We start from the raw sequence: 22,962 nt of genomic DNA, 5'->3' as shown, positions 1-22,962 counted from the left end.
GTTACCCCTGGCTCTGCACTCAGGAAAACTCTCCTGGCAGTGCTCGGGGGACCCTATGGGATGCTGGGAATTGAACTCGGGTCGGCTGCATACAAGGCAAACTCCCTACCCCCTGTACTAGCGCTCCAGTCCCCAAATGTTTGATTTTTAAATAATCTAATTTAGCAAGCCTTTTCTCTTTTTTTTTTGGGAGGGAGGGATTGGCTTATTTTTTGCTTGTATGGTTTATTGTTCCTCTCCTTTGGCTTTACTAATGAATTTTTTCTAAAAAGGAATCAAAATAGAACCTATCTCAGTAGGAGCTGGTCCCATGGCTTGTATCAGTGAACTGAGCCTTCGTGAGCGGAACCGTGGCCCAGATTCCGAATGATGGCTGCACTTTCCCTTGGGTAAATCGCCACCGTCTCTGGTGCAGGCAAAGAGTCCCCAAATGGCACAGCCCAGAAAGGACCAAGCTCGGGCCTGTCACAGTGATGAGACAGTGCGCCAGGCCAGTGGGGCTGCACAGGGCAGCAGTGGGGGGCGCCAGCCCCTGAGACTCAGGGTGGGGAGTCCAGGCCAGTATAGGGTGCTGGGGTGGGGGTGGGGCGATGCAGTACGCAGGAGCCCCTGGGGTGTGTGTGTGTGTGTGTGTGACCTTCCTTAGTATATGATCTGTTGCTTAAACACACCTTCACAGGGGCCAGAGAGATAGCACAGCAGTCCGGACGTTTGCCTGGGAAGCGACAGAGCCAGGTTCGAGCCCCGACAATTCCCATATGGTCCCTCGAGCGCCCTCAGGAGCGATTCCTGCGTGCAGAGCCAGGAGGAACCCCTGAGCATCGCCAAGTGTGGTCCCCCAAAACAAAACAAACAAACAAACAGAAAGATACCTACCCAGACCAGAAAACTCAGGACTGTGCAAACGGCCAGGCTGCTCAGAGGGTTCTGTAGGTGCGCCAAGGGTCCCTCGTCCAGTGGCGTCTGTCACAGAAATAGAAGGGGAGGGGGAAAACACCCTAAACCCCCCAGGGAACCGTGAAAGACGCCAAGTCCAAGCCGGCAGGAACATAAAGGCCAAGCAGGAGGCATCGCACGCCGGGTTTCCCACCAGAGCAGACAGCCCCGGGTGTCCTGAGTGCGTGGGGCTGGAGAAAGGGCCTTCGTGGGGCGAGAGAGCTCGGATTCCGCCTCACGCCGCTCGCCAAGAGGAATGTCCGTTCCACTGCTCCTTTGAGCTCATTAGACAGCCTCACCATCTCATCTCCGAATTGTGTACCTGTGTGTGTGTGTGTGTGTGTGTGTGTGTGTGTGTGTGTGTGTGTGTGTGTGTGTGTGTGTGTGTGAGTATTCCCCGCCGAGGCTTCAGGGCTCTGTTCCTCATGCACTCCTCATGGTGGGAGGTCTGCGCTGTTTCCCCGTGATGCTGTGGGGGTCTGGGGTGGATTCCCTGCCCCCATTTACTCTCAGTGTCCCCCCCTCGCTGCCAGGGAGGATCCTCCGGGCGAGCTCGGTCAATGGCGGTCTCTCCTCTTTCCCCAACAATTCCTCCCTCTTTGGTGCTCCTGCGTGACTTAGGTGGGGCCTCCCGCGCTGATTCGGGGGGGACGTGTTCTCTTAGATTGGGGTTTGCACAGATTCTGTGTCCACCATGATTTCGGTGAGTTTGAGGGGGTATTTTGATTGGCATCGCCTAGTGGGCTGTGGCCCGAATGGGATTGGGGTAGCCAGGCTGTCCTTGTCAGAGTTCGGTCTAGGGGGGGGGGGGCTGGAGCAATAGCACAGCGGGGAGGGCATTTGCCTTGCACGCGGCCGAGCCGGGTTCAATTTCCAGCATCCCATATGGTCCTCTGAGCACGGCCAGGGGTGATTCCTGAGTGCAGAGCCAGGAGTAACCCCTGTGCATTGCCGGGTGTGACCCAAAAAGCAAAAAAAAAAAAAAAAGAGTGCGGTCTAGGAAGCTGAGATATGGGTCCAATGCCCCGTGAAAGGGGGAAATAACCTAATAACCTGGTATCCTGGAGGCCATGCCCACTCCCCAACACCCCTGCCCGTGTACCTGGCGGAGGGGAGGAGCCCGTGTTGGCGAAGTTGGTTGCAGTTGGGTTTGCAGTACCCTTCTAAAACCACAGGTGTCCCCTCCCTGTGAGGGGGGCTCATTTAGACACCTTTGGCCTTAGAGGGGCCTCTGCTCACCAGAATGAACTCGAACTGTACTTCCAGGTGGAAGATTGTCCCTCCCTGGAGAAGACTATAAATACTTGTCAGCAGGTCACTTATCATAGAGCCGTGAGCTGTCGCCTCAGCCTTTTATCAATCGAAAAGGCAAGAAGGAGATAACGAAGGTTGGAACGCACCTGGAGAAGCTGGAGCCCAGCGCTGCTGTGGGTGGGCCTCTCATGGGTGTCGCGCCGTACAGAGTTGCTTGGGATTTCCTTAACAACGGCGAGAAAACAGAACCCCCTTCAGGCCCAGTCCAGGGCAGGGATTGGGGTTCGGGATGGAAGCGTCCAAAATGTGGTGGTGGGACTGGTGTTTGGATGTTAAATGTAATGAAATATTGTGAACTACTTTCATCATCATCATCAGCATCATCATCATCATCATCATCATCATCATCCCGTTGATTGTCGAATTCCTCGAGCGGTCTCAGTAACGTCTCCATTCGTCCAAGCCCTGAGATTTTAGAAGCCTCTCTCTACTCGTCCTTCCAGCAATGCCATACTGAAGGCTCTTCAGGGTCAGAGGAATGAGACCCAGCTTGTTACTGGTTTTGGCATATGAACACACCATGGGGACCTTGCTAGGCTGTCCCATGTGGGCAGGAAACTCCCAGTAGTTTGCCAGGTTCTCCCAGAGGGAGAAGTAGGCTATGAGATATCGCGCAGCCGCAAAGCGGCCCCAAAGCTCCCAGAACTTCACTACTTTATAAAATAAAAATAATTAAACCAAAAAGACCACATCAAGGGGCTGCAGTGATAGGACAGAGGGTAGGGCATTTGCCTTGCACGCAGCTGACCTGGGTTCGATTCCCAGCATCCCATATGGTCCCCTGAGCACCACCAGGAGGAATTCCTGAATGCAGAGCCAGGAGTAACCCCTGTGCATTGCCGGGTGTGACCCAAAAGGCAAAAAAAAAAAAAGAAAAGACCCCGTCCAGCCGCTTCTGGGTATGTACCCAAAGGAAACACCGTCACGTCCTCATGTTGACTCAGTAGTATTCAGACAGCTGAGGTGGGAAATGGTCTGGGAACAGATAATCAAGCAAGAGGCCCGAGATAGAGCATCCCCGATACCGCTCGTGGCCTCTGAGCGCCTCCAGCAGGGATCCCTGAGCACAGATCTAGGAGTCAGCTCTGAGCACCGCTGGGGTGTTTTTTGGGTTTTTTTCCCCTTTAAGTGTGTTTTGATGTTGTTATGTGGGTAAAGCGTCAGATCACAGTGAGAGGCTCAGCACGCAGGCGGCAGCTCCCCCGCCCCCCCACCCGCTCCCCTCCCCCTCCCGCGACACGGCCCAGCCGCAGCCGCCGTCACGCTGTAGCCCTTTGCTCCGGCATGTGCTGAAATCCGCAGCTACGAATCATGTGCCCCCGCCATCCTTGGCGTTCCCGAGTTGCGGCATCACTCACCGACTTCCTGTTCAGATAAACGAGGGTGCAGGCCTCTCCTGTCTTCCTCCCGCCCTGCCCCGGGTGCTCGGTGGCCGTGGAGCTGGTCAGTTGTTTCCTTATTTCATCCCAGGCAGTTGGGTAGCCGTGCCCGGGAGGGTTCTGTGCTCCTGGACGAGGCGTCAGGGGGTTTGTTTGTTTGTTTGTTGGAGGGGGGGCATACCTGGTGTGGCTCAGTTACTCCTGGTTCTGTACTCAGGAATTATTCCTGGAGGGCTCCGAGGGTGGAGGAGGGCGGGGGTGGAGGTGGGGAGGACTAAATGGGATGCTGGGGATCGAACCCGGGTCAGCCGTGTGCGAGGCAAGCAACCGTACCCATTGAACATACCCATTGAACTATCACTCCAGCTCCTAGTCTTGTTGTTGTTGTTTAAAAGGTAATAGGAAGGGGGCTGGAGCCATAGTACAGTGGGGAGGGCGTTTGCCTTGCATGTTGCTGACCTGGGTTCGATTCCCAGCATCCCATCAGGTCCTCTGAGCACTGCCAGGGGTGATTCCTGAGTGCAGAGCCAGGAGTAACCCCTGTGCATTGCCAGGTGTGACCCCCCCCCAAAAAAAAAAGGTAATAGGCGCCTTGTTGATATTATGGGGCGGGGAGTGGGGTGTGCCCAGGTCTCCTGCTGGTGCCCAGGGTTACTCCTGGTGGTGCAGGGGTGGGGAGTGGGTGTTGCTGGGCGTCGGGGCCTTGCATTTGCGCTGCCTGGTGACTTATATTCCTTGGCCCCCCTAGTTGCTTCATTTTCTCTGTGTCCTATTGATATCTAGCGACTCACTTGCAGAGTTCACGTGTTTGTGTGTGTCTATAATACATCGCGTGCGCGTGTGTGTCTTGTTTGTATTGTATCTGACTTCTCATTTCAAGTTACCAGTGGGAGGGCGCGGGCTACCAGTTGCTGGGAAAAGAAGGTTCTCCTGGGCCTACCCAGCACCCCCCGAGCGATTAACCAACGCTCCTGGGCTCGCTAACAGCCCCCACTGGGATGCTACTACGCCTTTCCTCTCCTTCAGGTACATTTGACCAATAATTTCAAGCAAATTGTTCTTTCCAGCCAATGAATAGTCAGCCAGGAAACAATTGTTTCAAGCAAACGAAGATGCCAGAAATAAAACCCGTTGGATATTGCGAACAGAAAAGGGGTTTGTTACTAGAGGGGGGTGGGGACGTGAACATGGGGGAGGGGGTCCCCAGGGCGCTGGGGTGGAGGGCCACGGGAACCTTGGGGGTGGCACCGTACCTTTGAGGAGGTGTGCGCCCCTCCCTCCGCACAGTGTTGTAACCCGTGTCGCCTCAGTAAAATAAAATGTGGTTTGTTTGTTTTTCACAACAGGCGGGACTGTTGTGCTCCAATCCCTAAATCTTTTTGAAACTTCGACCTCTCTTAATCGGATTTAGGGGGTTTCTCTGTGTATCCTGGGGGTGGGTGGGAGTGAGGGGGGGGCTTGGGCGTGTCCAGAGAAGAGCGTACAAGGGCCAGAGTGATGGTACAGTGGGTAGAGCCTTTCGCTGGCACGTAGCCAACCCAAGTTCAATCCCCGGCATCCCGTAGGCTCCCCCGAGCACCGACAGGAGTGCTCCCCAAGTGCAGAGCCAGGAGCAAACCCCCGAGCATCACCGAGTGTGACCCAAAACCAAAGCACACAGAGTGGAGGGTGCAGTTACGTCTCCTCGCAGGGGGCTTCGCTCGCTCAGGGGCCCTCGTGCCAGGCACGGCCCCGCTCAGCCTTCGGGCCCTGGCCTGAGGCCGGGGCTTGGTGCCTTGACACTGACCACCACCCCATGTGGCCGCTGCCTGCAGAACTTGTTCTCGGGGTTTCCGGCTGGGGCCTCGGCCTCCTCCTGCGGACCTGGAAGATGGAGTCAGTCCCCGTCTGCTCTCCGCAGGGCGCCAAGAATGGCCACTCCCATGGGTGTCTCCCATGGGTGTCCGTGTCCCGGGGGACTCTGCCATGGCGCCCAACTCTCTCCTCTCTCTCTGGCCAGAGGTTTTTTTTGTCTTTTGGTTTTTGCTACTGGGCTGGAGTGATAGCACAGTGGGTAGGCGTTTGCCTTGCACGTGGCCGACCTGGGTTTGATTCCTCTGCCCCTCTCGGAGAGCCTGGCAAGCTACCAAGAGTATCCCGCCCACACGGCAGAGCCTGGCAAGCTCTGCCATGGTGTATTCGATATGCCAAAAACAGTAACAAGTCTCACAATGGAGACATTACTGGTGCCCGCTCGAGCAAATCAATGAGCAACGGGATGACAGTGACAGTGACAGCTTTTGGGCTGGAGCCATAGCACAGTGGGTAGGGTGTTTGCCTTGGACGTGGCCAACCTGGGTTTGATTCCTCCATCCCTCTCAGAGAGCCCGGCAAGGTACAGAGAGTGTCCAATCCGCACGACAAAGCCTGGCAAGCTCCCTGTGGTGTATTTGATATGCCAAAAACTGTAACAAGTCTCACAATGGAGATGTTACTGGTGCCCACTCCAGCAAATCGATAAACAAGGGGACGACAGTGCTACAGTGCTTTTTGGGTCACACCCAGCGATGCTCAGGGGTTACTCCTGGCTCTGCACTCAGGAATTACTCCTGGCAGTGCTTGGGGGACCCTATGGGATGCTGGGAATCGAACCCAGGTTGGCCGCGTGCCAGGCAAACACCCTCCCCGCTGTGTATGGCTCCGGCCCTCTCTGGCTGGGGCATCCTCTGGGTGCTCTCCACGCTGCCTTGGGCGGCTGCCGATCTCAGCGGCATCTGGGGGCCCCTGGGGTGTGTGTCCACTTTCGGGCACATGGCTTGGGTTTCTCACACCCCAAAAACACTTGGGCTTCCACACTACGTGGGGTGGGAGCTTTGCAAAAGGCTTCGGGGTTTCCCGTTCCCGGCTGCCACCGTCCCCCCCACCCCCTGTCCCCTTTCCTCCGTGTTCTGGCCTGAAGCCGTCACTCTCCTTCCTGCCAGGCTCTTGCTCCCGGCGCTGGGATGTGCGGGGGGGCTTGGTGCATCCCCTCTCTCACCCTGGGCATCCCATGCAGGCATTTCGCCGGAGACTGCGAGAGTGGGAGGGGGACCCTCGTGCAGAGTCTGGTCCTGTGGCCACCTGTCACCCCCCACCGCACACCCAGGTTCTCGTGCTGACCTCTGAGCGCGGGGGTTGTTCGGGCTCTCTGGACGGGGAGAGCAGGCAGGCAGCCACCGCCAGTCAGGGAAGGTTCCGGCTGAAAGTGGAGGCCCGGAGTCGGGAGGCAGGCCATTCCGCGTTGTCCGTTGTGTGTTGCTGCGTCTTGTTCTGGGAACCACAGCTGCCCTGTGTCCCGAGGGCAGGGAGGCCGTTGGCCTCGTGGGCGTGAGGCCTCACACTTGTGGCCTGGCCAAGGGGGGCCGGTTGCACCCACCTGGCCGTGGTGCACCGGGGGGAGGGGCGGTCACGCTTAGGGGGACGGGACCTGCCGTGCCAGCGAGCCACATGCCCGGGCCCCCGAAAGCCAGAATCTTCCGAGGTGACGCTTGAGCAGCTTGTGGCCTTCTGGGCCTCGGGCCTGTGCGGGGTGGGGGGGGCAGGGGGGGGGCGGGGGCTTCTCCGTCGGCAGGAGCTGTGTCTCGGGGGCACCCCCCCCCCCAGAGCTGCGCTGGCCCAGTGTGAGGCTGAAGGCCCAGGGCCTTCACCGTGGTGGGGGGAGGGGTGTGGGGGGGCCGAGGTCCCCGCAGACTTCCTCGGGGTGTGGGTGAGGGATGCCGCGACTCAGGGGGGCGCCTCCCGTGCCCGGGTCTCTAACTCCCGACGTCTCCTCTCCCCCACAGAGCCGAGAAAACAGAAGTCCTCAGCGACGACCTGTTACAGGTAAGGGCGTCTCTGGCCCGGGCCGGGGGACACGGGGACCGGGCTGCGCGGGGCGGGAGCGGACACCCGTGCCCGGCGGTCGGGGAGGGGACGAGCACGTCCAAGTGCTTCTGAGCATCAGAGCAGCCGGGGCGGCCAGGGCTGCCGAAAGGGGCCACCGGACCTTTGGTGTCACGTTCTGGGGCTGGAGGGCAGGCGTGGGGGCGGGGGTGTGGGCGGGGCCTGGACCGGCCTCCCTCCCCCTCCCCTACTCCAGCTCCCCGGCCCCCCCCCCCCCCCGACCCCCCGACGCCTCCTCCAGGACTTAACGTCCCAGTGACCGCGGCCAGAATCTGTCTGTCCGGAGCACTGTGAGGCCTTGGGGTGACCTCGGGTCAGAGACGTTCTGTCCTCTCTGCACGGAAGGTGTTTCCTGCCCTCCCCCGCCAGCAGACTCCCCCTCCCCCAACTTCCCCTGCAGCCAGGACCCCCTATTCACCTGCCCTGCTCGTACCCCGCTGCCCTGCCCGCTGCCTTCTGTCTGCTCCTGGCACGAGAAGGAGCTGGCATCCGTTACGGAAAAGGCACTCCCCGACTCCAGGCCTGGAGCACCCCACTCTCCGCCTCGCAGAGCGGCTGAAGAACACTGTTAGTCTTTACTCCGAGTGTTTTACTAGGGACTGGAAGATTTTGATTTATTTTTTAAAAACTGTTTTTTTTATTTGCTTAGACACTATGAAAATTTGACGCTCATTGACTTTATTTGTTTATTTATTTATTTATTTTCCCTTTTGGGTCACACCTGGCGATGCACAGGGGTTACCCCTGGCTCTGCACTCAGGAATCACTCCTGGCGGTGCTCAGGGGACCCTGTGGGATGCTGGGAATAGAACCCAGGTCGGCCGCGTGCAAGGCAAACACCCTCCCCGCTGTGCTATTGCTCCAGCCCCTGATTTTTTTTTTTTAATTTTTATTTTTAGAGATGTTTTCCTTTTTCTTCCTTTCTTTTTTAAAGTCTCCACCTTTCCCCACCATGTTTTGTTTTGTTTTGTTTTGTTTTTGATCTCAAGAACTTTTGCCGAGGAGGAAAAAAACATGATATTTTAATATTTGAATGCTTTTTTAAAAACATCTGCCACGTGAGCCATTGCTTCCTTTTACACAGTATCTTATCAGGCTTGCAGCTAACTGCGGCAGCAGACCCCCCCGCCGGTTTTAAAGGAGATTTTAGATTAACTTTCCGTCTTTTCAGAAATGCCGTTTGACCCTACAGCACACTCACACCCCCCCACACATGTGTACGTGCACACACGCACACATGCACACATACACACACACGCACACACATGTGCACACACGGTTTTCTTTAATTTTGCTTTTTGGTTCACATCCAGCATGCTCAGGGCTTACTCCTGGCTCTGCACTCAGGAATCCCTCCTGGTGGTGCTCGGGGGACCCTATGGGATGCTGGGGATCGAACCCGGGTTGGCCGCGTGCAAGGCAGATGCCCTCCCGGCTGTGCTATCGCTCCAGCCCCCATGAAGCTTATTTTTCTTTTTTTTTTTTTTTTCTTTTTGGGTCACACCCGGCGATGCTCAGGGGTTACTCCTGATTCTGTGCTCAGGAATTACTCCTGGCGGTACTCGGGGGACCATATGGGATGCTGGGGATCAAACCCGGGTCGGCCGCGTGCAAGGCAAACGCCCTCCCCGCTGTGCTATGGCTCCAGACCCTCACATTTTTCATGTGAGTGTCCTCCCTCCCCCACACCAGTTGTTTTTTTTTTTTTTTTATCTCACCAGGCCCTTGAGGGCAGGCAGAAGGCTTGGCCGGCAGGTGTCGGGGACAGCTCCTCCTTCTGTGCTTAAGGCCCGGGGGCCGCAGGGTTGGCTGGCCAGCCTGCAGGGACTCTCTCACCCCGTGGGCGCCTTCTCCGGCTTTTCCTGCTAGGACGTCTGTGCTGCCTACCTGTACTGCAGACGGGTGATCACGGGAGCAGAGTCAGGTGTGCGGCTACCTGGGTCCAAACCCCAGATCCGCGGTCCCCTGCAGCCCTTTGCACCCCCAACCCCCCCCCCGAGCTAAAGCCTTGGGGATTGCCACCCCACCCCCACCCCAGCCGCCTCGTTCCCCTCGCTCTGGTGGGGGTGTGGACAGTGGCCAGTCCGAGCCTGCCTGGGCGGCCCTCGAGTGCCTGGCGTGGACAGGAACACAGCCTGCCTGGACATTTGGCGTCCGGCACGACTAGGGGTAAATTGTACCACACCCACCGTGGGCAGTGTGGTTCCCCCACCTTGGCCCGTTTCGAAGCCCCCCACCGGGGGTGACCGAGGCCTTGTGCCATGGCCCAGGTGAGCTTGCCCAGGAAGGCCGCGTCCCAGAAGCTCTTCGTCACTGTTGTTTTTCCAAAGCCCAAAGGAGGAGCCGCCCGGGCCCTGTCCCTGCGGACGCTCCATCCCGGCAGAGCCTGGGCACCCCAGACATGGGGACACAGGGACTGCCCGCGGGGGGCCGGGAGGGACGGGGCCAGGTGAGGCTTCGGGCTTCAGAGCTAGGGGCCCCTCTGGGCTGGCAGGCTTGGGGGCAGCCGTGTCTGCGGCCTGGGCTTGGTTGTTGATTTTTCTTTAAAATAGAAAGCATCCCCAAGGGACTCGGCCCTCGTGAGTCATCAGAGTCCGCATTCTCGGCATTCCTGCCTGGCCGTGAGTGGCCGACCCGGCCCGGGCAGTGATAGTTGGGAAGGCTGAAGTGTGAGGCGGGTGTCCCCCAAGCCGGGGCTCCCCTTCATTTTGCTTTAGAGGTTGACTTAGGAAAAACAAGTCCACCCCAGTCCACTAAGGAATCGTTTAAAAAAAAAAAAAACTGGTGTGTGTGTGTGTGTGTGTGTGTGTGTGTGTGTGTGTGTTTTAAACATATCCTAAGAGTGTAGAGATCAGCACTGCCTTTCCGGCAGGTTTGAGTGGTGGCGGGAAAATTCCGAATAATAAGGCTGGGACTGGTGTCCGAATATTGGGCGTCATCAAAGCAGAGAAAGAGAGTATTATGGAAGTTGTCTGCCACACAGGCAAGGGAAGGGCTGGGATGGGGCAGGGGGTGGGGGGTGGGGGGGATACTGGCGATTCCAATGGCGGAAAAGGTGCAGTGGTGAAGGGATGGGTGTTTGATCATTGTACAGCCGAGACTCATACATGAAAGCTTTGTAACTGCAGCTCACGGTGATGAGAGAGAGAGAGAGAGAGAGAGAGAGAGAGAGAGAGAGAGAGAGAGAGAGAGGAGAGAGAGAGAGGAGGGGGAGAGGAGAGGAGAGGAGAGGAGAGAAGAGAAAGAGAGGGATAGAGGGAGAGGGAGAGAGAGAGGCAAAGAGAGAGGGAGAGGGAGAGAGGAGAGAGAGAAGAGAGAGGGGAGAGGAGGAGAGAAGTGAGACAGAGAAGGAGAGAGGGGGGAGGGAGGAAGGGAGAGGAAAAGGGAGAGGGAGGGACGGTAAGAGGGAGGAAGGGAGAGAGGGGGAGATAGGCAGGAGGAGAGAGAGAGAGAGAAAGGAGAGGAGGAGAGAGGTGAGACAGAGAAGGAGAGGGGGGAGAGGGAGGGAGGGAGGGACGGAAAGAGGGAGGAAGGGAGAGAGGAAAACAGGAGGAGAGAGAATGAAAGAGAGAGAATGAAAGTGAGAGAGAGAAAATGAAAGAATGAAAGAGAGAATGAAAGTGAGAGAGAAAATGAAAGAGAGAGAATGAAAGTGAGAGAGAATGAAAGAGAGAGAATGAGAGAGAGAGAGAGAGAGAGAGAGAGAGAGAGTCGAGACCTTCATCTAGCCCTCGCCCGGTGGCGGCCGTCACACAGGCCAGGGCACCTGCCTGCGGCCTCCCAGCCCGAGGGAGCTGGTGCGGAGTGGACGGGCCCTTGGCGTGCGTCCCGGCTGCCCAAGTGCCCCGTGCCCAGGGGGCCTCTCCTGCCCCTGGCTGGGCCCCTGCTGCCCTCACCGAGCAGGTGTCGGCCCCCGCCTCCCCCGTGGGTGCCCTCTGCGGACTCCCCCTGCCTGTCCCCCCCTGCTGTGCCGCTGTCCGCCTGGGGCGGGCGCCGAGCCCCTCGTGACCCCCCGCCCCCGCCCCGCGCACTCAGGGCCTGCCCACCGTCCCTGTCTGTCCCCCCAGATCGAGCGGCGCCTGGACACCGTGCGCTCCGTGTGCCACCACTCCCACAAGCGCCTCATCGCCTGCTTCCAGGGCCAGCACGGCGCCGACGCCGAGCGGAGACACGTGAGTGCCGCGGCCGCCTCCACCGGGGAGGCCCCCAGCATTCCCCGACACCCAGCGCTGCCCCGGCCGAGCCCCCAGCGGGTCTGCTCACAGCGGCCCAGAACATTCCTCTGGGCCGAGCCGAGGCCCTGCTGCGACGGCCTTGTCTCTGGGGGCCGTGCAAGGGCCAGGGGCCGATAAGAGCAGGGCAGGTTAGGGGTCCTGACAGCAGGAAACCGAGGGCCCGGGGCCCGTGTCAGTGCAGACAGTGCGGGAGCTTGATGACACACACCCGGAAGCAGGGGTGAAGGCAGCGAGCTCGGGCGGGACCTCGCTGAGAAAAGGAACCAAGAAACCCACATTCCTCCCTCCTCCGCCCTCCCTGGCTCCCTCTCCCTGTCTCTCCCTCTCCCTCCATCTCCCTGTCACTCCCTGTCACTCCCTGTCTCTCCCTCTCCCTCCGTCTCTCCCTGTCTCTCCCTCTCTTTCCGTCTCTCCCTGTCTCTCCCTGTCTCTCCCTCTCCCTCCGTCTCTCCCTGTCTCTCCCTCTCCCTCCGTCTCTCCCTGTCTCTCCCTCTCCCTCCGTCTCTCCCTGTCTCTCCCTGTCTCTCCCTCTCCCTCCGTCTCTCCCTGTCTCTCCCTCTCCCTCCGTCTCTCCCTGTCTCTCCCTGTCTCTCCCTCTCCTTCTGTCTCTCCCTGTCTCTCCCTCTCCCTCCATCTCTCCCTGTCTCTCCCTCTCCCTCCATCTCTCCCTGTCTCTCCCTGTCTCTCCCTCTCCCTCCGTCTCTCCCTGTCTCTCCCTGTCTCTCCCTCCATCTCTCCCTGTCTCCCCTGTCTCTCTCTCTCTCCTTGTCTCTGTCCCTCTCCCTCTCTCCCTCCCTCCCTCTCTCCCTTTCTCTCTCTCCCTCTCCCTGTTTCTCTCCTTCTACCCCTCTCCCTCTCCCTCTCTCTCTTTCCTTCTCCCTCTCTCCATCTCCCCTCCCTCCCTCCCTCCCTCCCTCCCTCCCTCCCTCCCTCCCTCCCTCCCTCCCTCCCTCCCCCTCTCCCTCCTGCTCTCCCTCTCTCTCTCGCCCCGTGGGTGAGCTGGGGTCTCTGCAGGGTGCAGGGGTGGGCCCAGCCTTCCCAGCCCTTGGAGCCATCTCTCCCGTGACTGCCTCCCCCACCGAGGACACCCTCGTGGCTGCCGAGTGGCCCCTCTGGGTGGCCCGTGGGCGTCCGTTTCCTGACACTGCCCTGGACCAGTCAGTCACCCACCAGCGCGGAGCTCCCCAACCCGGGCCCCTTCCGTGGGCGGCGGGCGAGGAGCCGGGCGGGCTGGTTACGCGCCGGTGGGCCCGCCCCCTCTGACTCACAGCCTCCGGGGCCCGGGCCAGCACCTGCTCGGCGGGCCAGAGGGTCCCATGCTTAGGCCCACGCAGGCTCGGGGGCTGCAAAGCAACCCCACACCCCCGACTGCTGAGTGTTTCCCCCCAGCCCAGCTCAGACTCGCAGCTCAGATCCCGAGGGTGCTCGTGCCCAGGGGAAGCCGTCTGCGCTGCGGGAGCCCCAGGTGCCGGCAGAAACCCTCCTGGGGCAGCCCCCTCTGCGCCCTCGAGGGCCCGGCTTGCGGGGGAAGCCTCTGTGAGCACCCCGGGAAGTGCGGGTCGTCTGATGCCAGGAGAGGGGCTGGCGTCTGCCCCTGCCCCCCTCCCCACACACCCCGAGTAGGACACGGCGTGCGAGCAGACGCAGGTCGTGGGCGGGGCGTGCCCTGCCGTGTCCAGCCAGGAGAGCCAGCCCCGCCTCACCCGGGCATCTGCCCAGGCGGGTCTCGGATTCATCGTCTGTCTGAGGACCCGTGTCTGTGGCTTCGGCCACGGGCTCTCAGGGACACCATGGCCCACCCTGGTGAGAAGCCGTCAGATGCACAGCCGGCCCCTTCTCCCGGAGGAGAGAATATACACAGAACAGAGAGTGAAAGTTTCCTGGCCCCCCGCTCTCCACCCCCGTCCGTGACCCCAGCTGCCAGGGGTAGCAGCTTCTGCCTCGATTTCTAGAAATACTTCCCTGGGGGGCCATCAGGAGTGTGCAGTAGTAGTGGGGGACCCCGGGCAGGGCAGGAAGGCCGGGAACCTGCTGAGGTGCAGCCAGGGAACCTTGAGAGCCATTGTCCTATTGGCCGGGTGTCACGGGTGTTTTTCCAAGCCCTCCCTGAGCATCTCTCAGGAACCCCCCCACCCCCAAAAAAGACCTTTAAGACTTGGGGGGGCACAGGCAGAGAGAAAGCACAGCACACAGGGTGCTTGCCTTGCATGCGGCCAACCCAGGTTTGATCCCCAGCACCCTATCTGGTCCCGTGAGCCCGGCCAGGAGTAAACCCTGAGTGCAGGCAGGCAGGTGTGGTCCTCAACCTCCAATTATTATTATTATTATTTTATTATTAATAATTATTAATTATTATTATTATTATACTTTTTGGATCACACCCAACAATGCACAGGGGTTACTCCTGGCTCTGCACTCAGGAATTACCCCTTGCGGTACTCAGGGGACCTCATGGGATGCTGGGAATCGAACCCGGGTCGGCCACATGCAAGGCAAACACCCTACTCGATATGCTATCACTCCAGCTCCGCCTCCAATGATTTTTCAAATATCGGTTTGGCTTCCAGTCTCGAATGAAAGTTACAGCTCTACAAGAACAGCCCAAGGAAGAGCTGGTTTGAGGGCTGGGGGTGCAGGTCCAGGCCTGTGTGGGTGAGACCCTGGGTGTGTTCCCTGCCCCCCCGTAGCCCCCCCAGCGCTGCTGGGAGTCGCCCTGAGCACTGCCAGGTGTGGCCCTCGGTGGCTGTCCAAGAACATCAGTCTGAGGAGCGTTCTGACAGCTTTGGTTTTGCCGTGTGGCTACAATTCAATGGTGCTCAGGAGTCAGTCTCAGGGATGCCAGAGCACTCCAGGTGCTGCCAGGGACTGGACCCAGACTCCACGCGGTCTCTCCCCGGCCCCGAGAAGGAACGGTTTGCAGTGTGGTCGTCAGAGGGCAGGGGTGAAGCGGGAGCGGCAGGCCGGCGGCCGCTGGAGCTCCCTCGGGGCCTCCGTGGGTCCCTTCGGCTTCGGGGAGCCCAGGGACACCCCTCTCTCTGCATCAGGTGCCTCCAGCACCCCCTCAGAGACCAGGACCTGGACCCCTGGGCGGCAAGCTCCTGCGGGCCGGTCCCTGAGGCAGTCGAGCAGCTGCATTGAGCAATAACGATTCCCTTCTGCTTTCCAGAAAAAACTGCCCCTGACGGCGCTGGCTCAGAATGTGCAGGAAGCCTCGACTCAGCTGGAGGACTCGCTCCTGGGGTGAGAGCCAGCCTGACCGAGCAGGGCCCAGGGGCAGGGGGTGTGGTGGCAGGGCTCAGGATGCAGGGCGGGGGGTGTGTGTGGCGCGTGTACGTGTGTGTGTGTGTGTGTGTGTGTGTGTGTGTGTGTGTGTGCGCTCGCTCGCGTGAGGGTGTCTGAGGAAAGATGGATCATAGGGGGCACTAGCTAAAGTAGTTGTTCACGATTTATTAGTGCTTAGTGTTTAGTCCCCAAGGACTGGGCATGAAGCACCAGCCCCTTTCGTGCCCCAGGATTGACTCAGATCTGTGTGCTCTGACTAGGACCTTCCAGTCCTTCAGAGACGCTGCCTATAGCTGATCTCACCTGGTCACAGGCTGTATGTATCCCAGTGTGTTTGCTGGCCAGGAAGCAGGAGGCGTCCGGGTTTCGCTGACCAGGGAGCAGGTGGTGTAGGGTGTACTCTCTGACAGAGCAGCAGGTGGTGTCCGGGTGTACTCTGTGACAAAGGAGCAGGTTGTGTAGCAGGTTGTGTCCAGTGTACTCGCCAACAGAGGAGCAGGTGGTGTCCGGGTGTACTCTGTGACAGAGCAGCAGGTGGTGTCCGGGTGTACTCTCTGACAGAGCAGCAGGTATTGTCCAGGTGTATTCTGTGACAAAGGAGCAGGTATTGTCCAGGTGTACTCTGTGACAAAGGAGCAGGTTGTGTCCAGTGTACTCGCTGACAGAGCAGCAGCTGGTGTCCAGTGTACTCGCTGACAGGGCAGCAGGTGGTGTCCAGTGTACTCACTGACAGAGGAGTAGGTGGTGTCCAGTGTACTCTCTGACAGGGCAGCAGGTGGTGTCCAGTGTACTCGCTGACATAGGAGCAGGTTGTGTCCAGTGTACTCGCTGACAGAGCAGCAGCTGGTGTCCAGTGTACTCTCTGACAGAGGAGCAGGTGGTGTCCAGTGTACTCGCTGACAGAGGAGCAGGTGGTGTCCAGTGTACTCTCTGACAGGGCAGCAGGTGGTGTCCAGTGTACTCACTGACAGAGGAGTAGGTGGTGTCCAGTGTACTCTCTGACAGGGCAGCAGGTGGTGTCCAGTGTACTCACTGACAGAGGAGTAGGTGGTGTCCAGTGTACTCGCTGACAGAGGAGCAGGTGGTGTCCAGTGTACTCTCTGACAGGGCAGCAGGTGGTGTCCAGTGTACTCACTGACAGAGGAGTAGGTGGTGTCCAGTGTACTCGCTGACAGAGGAGCAGGTGGTGTCCAGTGTACTCACTGACAGAGGAGTAGGTGGTGTCCAGTGTACTCACTGACAGAGGAGTAGGTGGTGTCCAGTGTACTCGCTGACAGAGGAGCAGGTGGTGTCCAGTGTACTCTCTGACAGGGCAGCAGGTGGTGTCCAGTGTACTCACTGACAGAGGAGTAGGTGGTGTCCAGTGTACTCGCTGACAGGGCAGCAGGTGGTGTCCAGGTGTACTCTCTGACCGAGGAGCAGCTGGTGTCCAGGTGTACTCTGTGACATAGGAGCAGGTTGTGTCCAGTGTACTCTCTGACAGAGGAGCAGCTGGTGTCCAGTGTACTCTCTGACAGAGGAGCAGCTGGTGTCCAGTGTATTCTCTGACAGGGCAGCAGCTGGTGTCCAGTGTACTCTCTGACAGGGCAGCAGGTGGTGTCCAGTGTACTCTCTGACAGGGCAGCAGCTGGTGTCCAGTGTACTCGCTGACAGGGAAGCACACCTTTACCGTTAGAGTCTTGGGACGGACCATGAAATTCACATGCCCGCTGTGTGGTGGCGGAGGGAGCGGGTGGGCAGTGGGAGAGTCCCAGCAAGCCCACGTCCATCTCTCCCGTGTGGGTTAGTTATCTGTGTCTGGGGCAGGCCCGATAGCGGCAGCATTTCTCAGGCCGTGGTGTGACTCCTAGCGTGTCCCCGGCCTGGCCGCCCATGACCAGTCCCTGATTCCGTTCTTCTACCCGGGTTCTGGGTTTCCCGTTCCCAGGGAGACCAGTTCCACAGGTGAGAATGCAAAAGCGAAGGAACCTTATCGCTAGCTCGAGTCAGGGTCCAAGCGTCAGCCGGCGCAGTGCAGTCCAGACAGGGACTCCGACACAAGTTCCAGGGAGCATTCTGTGGCATATCGTTACATCAGCAACCTTGGCGGCTTGCCCAAGAGTTGCGAAGTAGCAGCCCCAAGTCTGTGAGCTAACTGGCCGTGCCCACCTGCTGGGCCCAGAGACACCCTACTTATCATGGGACTGTCTCGAGGCGTCTGGGGGAGTTCCAGCTTCGGTCAAGGACAGACTCAGGGAACTCTTTGCTGGGGAAACAGAAACTTAGGCCGACTGCGTGTTTTGCTGACGCACAAGCCTGCCATGGCGCATATGAGGCTCTCTCTCTCTCTCAGCCTCACACCGTGAACCCATCTTTGCGTCCCGGGCGTCTTCTTTTTACAGGAAGATGCTGGAGACGTGTGGCGAGGCCGAGAACCAGCTGGCTCTAGAACTTTCTCAGCATGAGGTCTTCGTGGAGAAGGAGATCGTGGACCCGCTGTATGTCATCGCAGAGGTGAGCAGCTGGCAGGCTCGGGGTGGGGGGGGGGTGAGTGGTCCTCCTGTGTCCGGACGCGCAGTGTCCCTTCTGGCACGGACACCGGCTTCCGCTTTTGGAAACAAGGGCTGTACGTCAAGGTGCAGACCGCTCTGCGTGAGAGAAAGGAACTTGTCCTTCCACTTTCTCTTGTCGGCGCTATGCCAAGCCCCCAGCACTGATCCTGTCTTTTTTATTATTATTATTATTATTATTTTATTGAATCACCATGTGGAAAGCTACAAAGCTTTCAGGTTTAAGTCTCAGTTATACAATACTCAAACACCCATCCCTTCACCAGTGCACATATTCCACCACCAAGAATCACGGTATACCTCCCCCCTTCCCCCCACCTCCCCAGCCCCCCACCCCGCCTGTGTAACTGGTAAATTTCACTTTACTTTCACTTTACTTTGATTACATTCAATATTTCAACAAAAAACTCACTATCATTGTTTGGAGTTTCTCACCCCTAAAGTCGGACCTGCTGAAAAGGAAGCATTAGGTAATTTGTTTTCCATTGCCGAGAATGAAGAGATATGAGGCTGAGAGGCCGCACTAGCAGCCGCACGGTTTTGGATTTCTGTATTTTAGTAACTAAATCCAGAGAAATATCTGCCAGAAATTGCAACATTGCAAGCTTGTACCTCTCAGCTACTTTATATTCCACATATGAGTGCAATCTTTCTGTGTCTGTCTCTTTCTTTCTGACTCATTTCACTCAGCATGATACTTTCCATATTGATCCTGATCCTGTCTTTGCAGGTGGAGATTCCCAACATCCAAAAGCAGAGGAAACAGCTCGCCAAGTTGGTGCTGGACTGGGACTCAGTGAGGGCCAGGTAAGGGCGCCGGAAGCTTCCCCGCACCTCCGGAGCCACCGCAGAAGGAGCCTGCGCCGGCCAAGGCTGCCAGCTCTCAGACCCCTTGCCCCAGAGCAGAGTTTGGGGGCTGACATGAGGCCGTCCTGTTCTCAGTGGGCCCGCCGGGAAAGGGGACACAGCACGCTGTGCTCAGAACACCACTTCGAGAATCAGGTCTGGGGTGTCAGTAGCTCTGGAGGGTCCCGTCCCGCCAGCTGCCCGTGCGGCCGTGACCAGGCTCCGAGGCCAAGGAATCCTCCTCTCATCCTCCTTTCAAAGCGAGACCCGGGGGCTGGAGTGATAGCACAGTGGGGAGGGCGTTTGCCTTGCACGCTGCCGACCCGGGTTCGATTCCCAGCATCCCATAGGGTCCCCCGAGCACCGCCAGAGGTAATTCCTGAGTGCAGAGCCAGGAGTAACCCCTGTGCATCGCCGGGTGTGACCCAAAAAGCAAAAAAAAAACAAACCCAAAGTGAGACCAGGTGCAGGGCTGACCCAGCTGCGAGTCCCTGGGCACTGCCAGGGGTCAGTCCAGAACACAGAACTGGGGGTCACCTCTGGGCACTGCTGAGTGTGGCCCCAGCACCCCCTCCCTCCCCCTCCCCACCCCCCAGAAGGAGGGAACATGGCAAAGTCAAAGAAGCATCCTGGGGCTGCCGGTCGGTGTCCGGGTGTCCCCTGACCAGCCCGTATGTCTGTCTCAGGGCAGGGCCCGGCCTCCGCTCTGCCTGGGAACTGCCGGCTGGTGCCTGGGTGTCCTGACCCGTCCAGAGTGTCTCAGGGCAGGACCCGGCCTCGGCTCTGACCTTGAGGGCACCATATGGGGAGCCCAAGGGCCTTCCTCCCTGGTCGAAGGAGAGTCGGGGGGATGGAGGCGTGGATCAGGAAAATCCAGGGAGTGCCAGGCAGGATGTGTGTACACACACACACACACACACTCACACTCACACTCACACGGCACTCAGAAATGCAAGCACAAACAAATTCAAGCATTAGCGCTCACACATGCACTCACGTGCACATACACTCACCTATGCACAGGCACATGCACTCACATACACACATGCACTCACACATGCACATACACACATGCACTCACACATATATGTGTACTCACATGCCGCTCACATACACACACTCCTATGCTCCTACGCCAGTTGCCCACACACGTGTGTACACACACAAACTTATACGCACACACGCACATATCCATGCACACGAGTGCACGGCGTTCTCTCGGTTCCACTGAGGCAGCTGGGCACGGGTTCAGTGCGGGACGGGAGAGCCTTGAGCTTGCGTCTGCGGCCCGGAAGCCTGTGCTCTCTCGGGCCTACCGTGAGCCCTGCTGACGCCAGACCGTGGCAGGGAGCTCAGGATACGGGGGATGGGAAGCAGCAGAGCAGGGCGGAACCTTCTGGAGCCAGGACCAGAGTCTGGGAAACCTTTAAGCCATGACCTGGGACTCCAGGCAGCATCTCTGTGACTCCCGTGTTTGAACCTAAAGGCACCACAGGGCTGGAGAGACAGTACAAGGGGTTAAGGCACCTGCCTCGCATACAGTTGACTCGGGTTTGATTCCTGGCACCAGAATGGGTCCCTGAGCCTCACCAGGAGTGATCCCTGAGCACTGCTGGACGTGCTTCCACTCCGAGGAATAGACAAGGACGATTAAAGTAGTAGAACTTTCCGTGACAGTAGGTATCTTATGCAAACACGAGAACAACATGCAAGTGAAAACCAAGTCGTTCTTTCCTTTTTTTTGGTGCTATGCTCAAACCCAGGGCCTCCCACTTGCAAAACAAGTGCTCTGCCGCTCAGCCACAGCCATGGCCCAAGCAGAAGTTGCTATAGAACATGGCTCTCCAAGTGCCACTACGGCTGCTGTAAGAGTAACTCCCCGTCCTTGTTCCCTGCCCCCGTCCATTGTTAGGGGCACGTACGTACCCTGTAATATGTTTCAGTTTTGCCGTCACTGTGGTCTTCAGGATTTTAAACCTTTCTGCTCTATGTTGGAGCCACACCCGGCAGTGCTTACGGGGCTGCTCACCTCCCTGTCTTGGGGGCCACGCAGTGGTGAGGTATGAAGCGTGTGCTCCGGCCCCTTTAGCTGGAGACCCTCAGACCTACCCATCCCCTCTACATGATTCAGACGCCGGCCGTGACCCGCCAAGAGCCAGGAGGTAGGAGGAGGTCCTCAGGGGGCAGAGCTGACTCCAGTGGCACAGGGAACTTTCTAGATTAAATACAAGAGAGCAGGAAGGTGATGCTGGACCAGGATCCTCTGACTGGACTGTCCAGGAAAGGGTAAACTGATTCCATAAACTGATTCCATGCCAGGAGTGAGTGAGATCCCGCTCGGAGCAGAGCGTCTCCGAGGTTGCCTGGCTGATGTCTCTTCCTGCTAACTTCCATTCTCAGGGAATAAATGCAGGACGCGTTGGCATCTGATGCCTCTCCCAGGGAGAATCGGCGTGGGGAAGAAGCCTGGCTCCTTCAGGCCCCCGTCTCCGTCTCTCTGACTGTGCACCATCCGTCCTCACAACCCGTCTACTCCTTGCTTTGCAGGTGGAACCAGGCTAACAAATTCCAGGGTCTCCCGTCCAAAATAGATACGCTGAAGGAAGAGATGGATGAAGCTGGCAATAAAGTAGAACAGTGCAAGGTAGGAGGGATGCCCAGCCAGGACGCATTCGTGCTGATGTTTTGTTTTGTTTTGTTTTGTTTGTGGGGGATGAGGGAGGTTCACACCCAGCCTGTCTCAGGGCTATTCCTGGCTCTGTGTTCAGGGGTCACTCCTGGTGGAACTCAGGGAAGCCTGTGTGATGCCAGGGATTGAATCTGGGTCGGCCGCTGGCGAGGCAAGTGCCCTCCCAGCTGTACTTCTGGGTGAAAGGACAAATTGACACATTGCTCAGTGTCCGTCGTAACCGCCGTCAGCCTCATTCAGGAATGAGGCACATGGTCACGTTTCCCTTCGCTGTTTCCCAAGACTGTATTTATAAACCGGGAAAAAAACGTTCTTGAAAAACATTCAGACACGGTCCATGTTGGCGTGTGGCGAAAGTGCCCATGCATGCCTTCAGTAAAGTGTAGATGAGGGGCCCCGGCTCCCGTCCCTCGGCCCACATGATCCCCTGAGCGCCTCTAGGAGCCATCTGGCCCCCTGGCCCCCATCTCGGTTATCTAGAATCACTCCAAGTCTGCGTACCCTAGTGGGGCTCTGCTGAGTCTGTTTTCTGAAAGCCCGTGAGGCTGATGGGAAATTGCTTCATGGATGCTCACTTCCTCCTGCATCCTAGGACCACCTCCTCGCTCCCCACCCAGGAATTTACTAGATTATTTTCCCCGTTATTCTAAAAGTATGTTTGTTGCTTCTAACTAGCGGTGCAGATTTTTTTTTCTTTTTGGGTCACACCCGGCATTGCACAGGGGTTCCTCCTGGCTCTGCACTCAGGAATGACTCCTGGCGGTGCTCAGGGGACCCTATGGGATGCTGGGAATCGAACCTGGGTTGGCCGCGTGCAAGGCAAACGCCCTCCCCGCTGTGCTATCACTTTAGCCTCTCTCTCTCTCTCTCTCTCTCTCTCTCTCATCTTCCCAGGACCAACTTGCAGCTGACATGTACAACTTCATGGCCAAAGAAGGGGAGTATGGCAAATTCTTCGTGACGGTACGTGCTTTTCCTCAACCGAGCGTTAAAGCCTTATGAAAATGGAGTCATTTCGGCTTTTCTTTTCTTTTTTTTTTTTTTGGCGAATATTTTGTTTTTGGTTTGGCTGGGTCATCGTGTGTGTGTCCATCTGATGCTAACGTGACTTTTGTTTTTGAATGTGGGTCTATCCTCAGTTATTAGAAGCCCAAGCAGATTACCATAGGAAAGCATTAGCAGTCTTAGAAAAGGCCCTTCCCGAAATGCAAGCCCATCAAGGTAACGTAACCGGTGTGCTGGCCAACGCCTCCTCTCGCCTCTGCCACGTCTGCCTTCTTCTTCTTCTTCTTCTCCTCCGCCTCCTCCTCCTTCTTCTTCTTCTTCCCCTGGCTCCTCTGCATGCCTTTCCACTGGAGAAAGCCTGTCTGCCTTGGAGGGGTCTAGTCTTCGCATCATTTCGTCTTTCCTTGCTGCCTCCTTCTCTAATGTCTTCCAAGTCCAATCTAACACACTAATGAAACCTCTGCCATTCTTCTGAAATCTTTGGTGGAAATGAAAGTGGGATCTTGGAGTGCGTGTTGGGGATGGGGTGGGGCGTGGAGGGGGCAGGGGCGGGGTGGGGGGTGGTGGCTTGGAAAATCGGAGCCCCCGGTGATCTTTTCCCAAACGAAGCCTTCACTTGCGCCCCGGGATGCCGAGCGCGTGCATCCTAGGGAAGCGTCTCAGCCTGGTCTAGAGGACGTTTGGGAGCCCGTGGCTGACACCGGGTCTTGGGGCGCCTGATCCGGGAGGTTGGGCTCGTCACTCACCCTGTGTCTCTCAGCTCCCGTCCCTCCCAGGGCCCCCAGTTGGTGAGGGGGCGGGGCCTGCCCTTGCTCTGTAGTTCCAGG

The 22,962-nt window shown here is 58.0% G+C and overlaps 1 protein-coding gene across 6 annotated transcripts in view; it reads left to right on the top strand.

Moving 5' to 3' along the window:
* The window catches only part of ARHGAP17 (Rho GTPase activating protein 17), a 98,407-nt gene that overhangs the window by 42,264 nt on the left and 33,181 nt on the right, over window positions 1-22,962 (top strand). For all 6 annotated transcript variants that reach the window (XM_055135944.1, XM_055135945.1, XM_055135940.1 and 3 more), the window contains exons 2-9: window positions 7,430-7,469; window positions 11,597-11,701; window positions 14,931-15,004; window positions 17,428-17,539; window positions 18,326-18,402; window positions 20,989-21,085; window positions 22,025-22,093; window positions 22,270-22,351. In XM_055135944.1, the coding sequence (XP_054991919.1) occupies window positions 7,430-7,469; window positions 11,597-11,701; window positions 14,931-15,004; window positions 17,428-17,539; window positions 18,326-18,402; window positions 20,989-21,085; window positions 22,025-22,093; window positions 22,270-22,351 (656 nt within the window). The remainder of the gene's footprint in view (window positions 1-7,429; window positions 7,470-11,596; window positions 11,702-14,930; window positions 15,005-17,427; window positions 17,540-18,325; window positions 18,403-20,988; window positions 21,086-22,024; window positions 22,094-22,269; window positions 22,352-22,962) is intronic.

Source organism: Sorex araneus, chromosome 4, assembly GCF_027595985.1.
Source record: "Sorex araneus isolate mSorAra2 chromosome 4, mSorAra2.pri, whole genome shotgun sequence".
Classification (NCBI taxonomy): Eukaryota; Metazoa; Chordata; class Mammalia; order Eulipotyphla; family Soricidae; genus Sorex; species Sorex araneus.
Note: the sequence above shows the minus strand (reverse complement) of the source record. Positions and strands in the feature narration are given on the sequence as shown.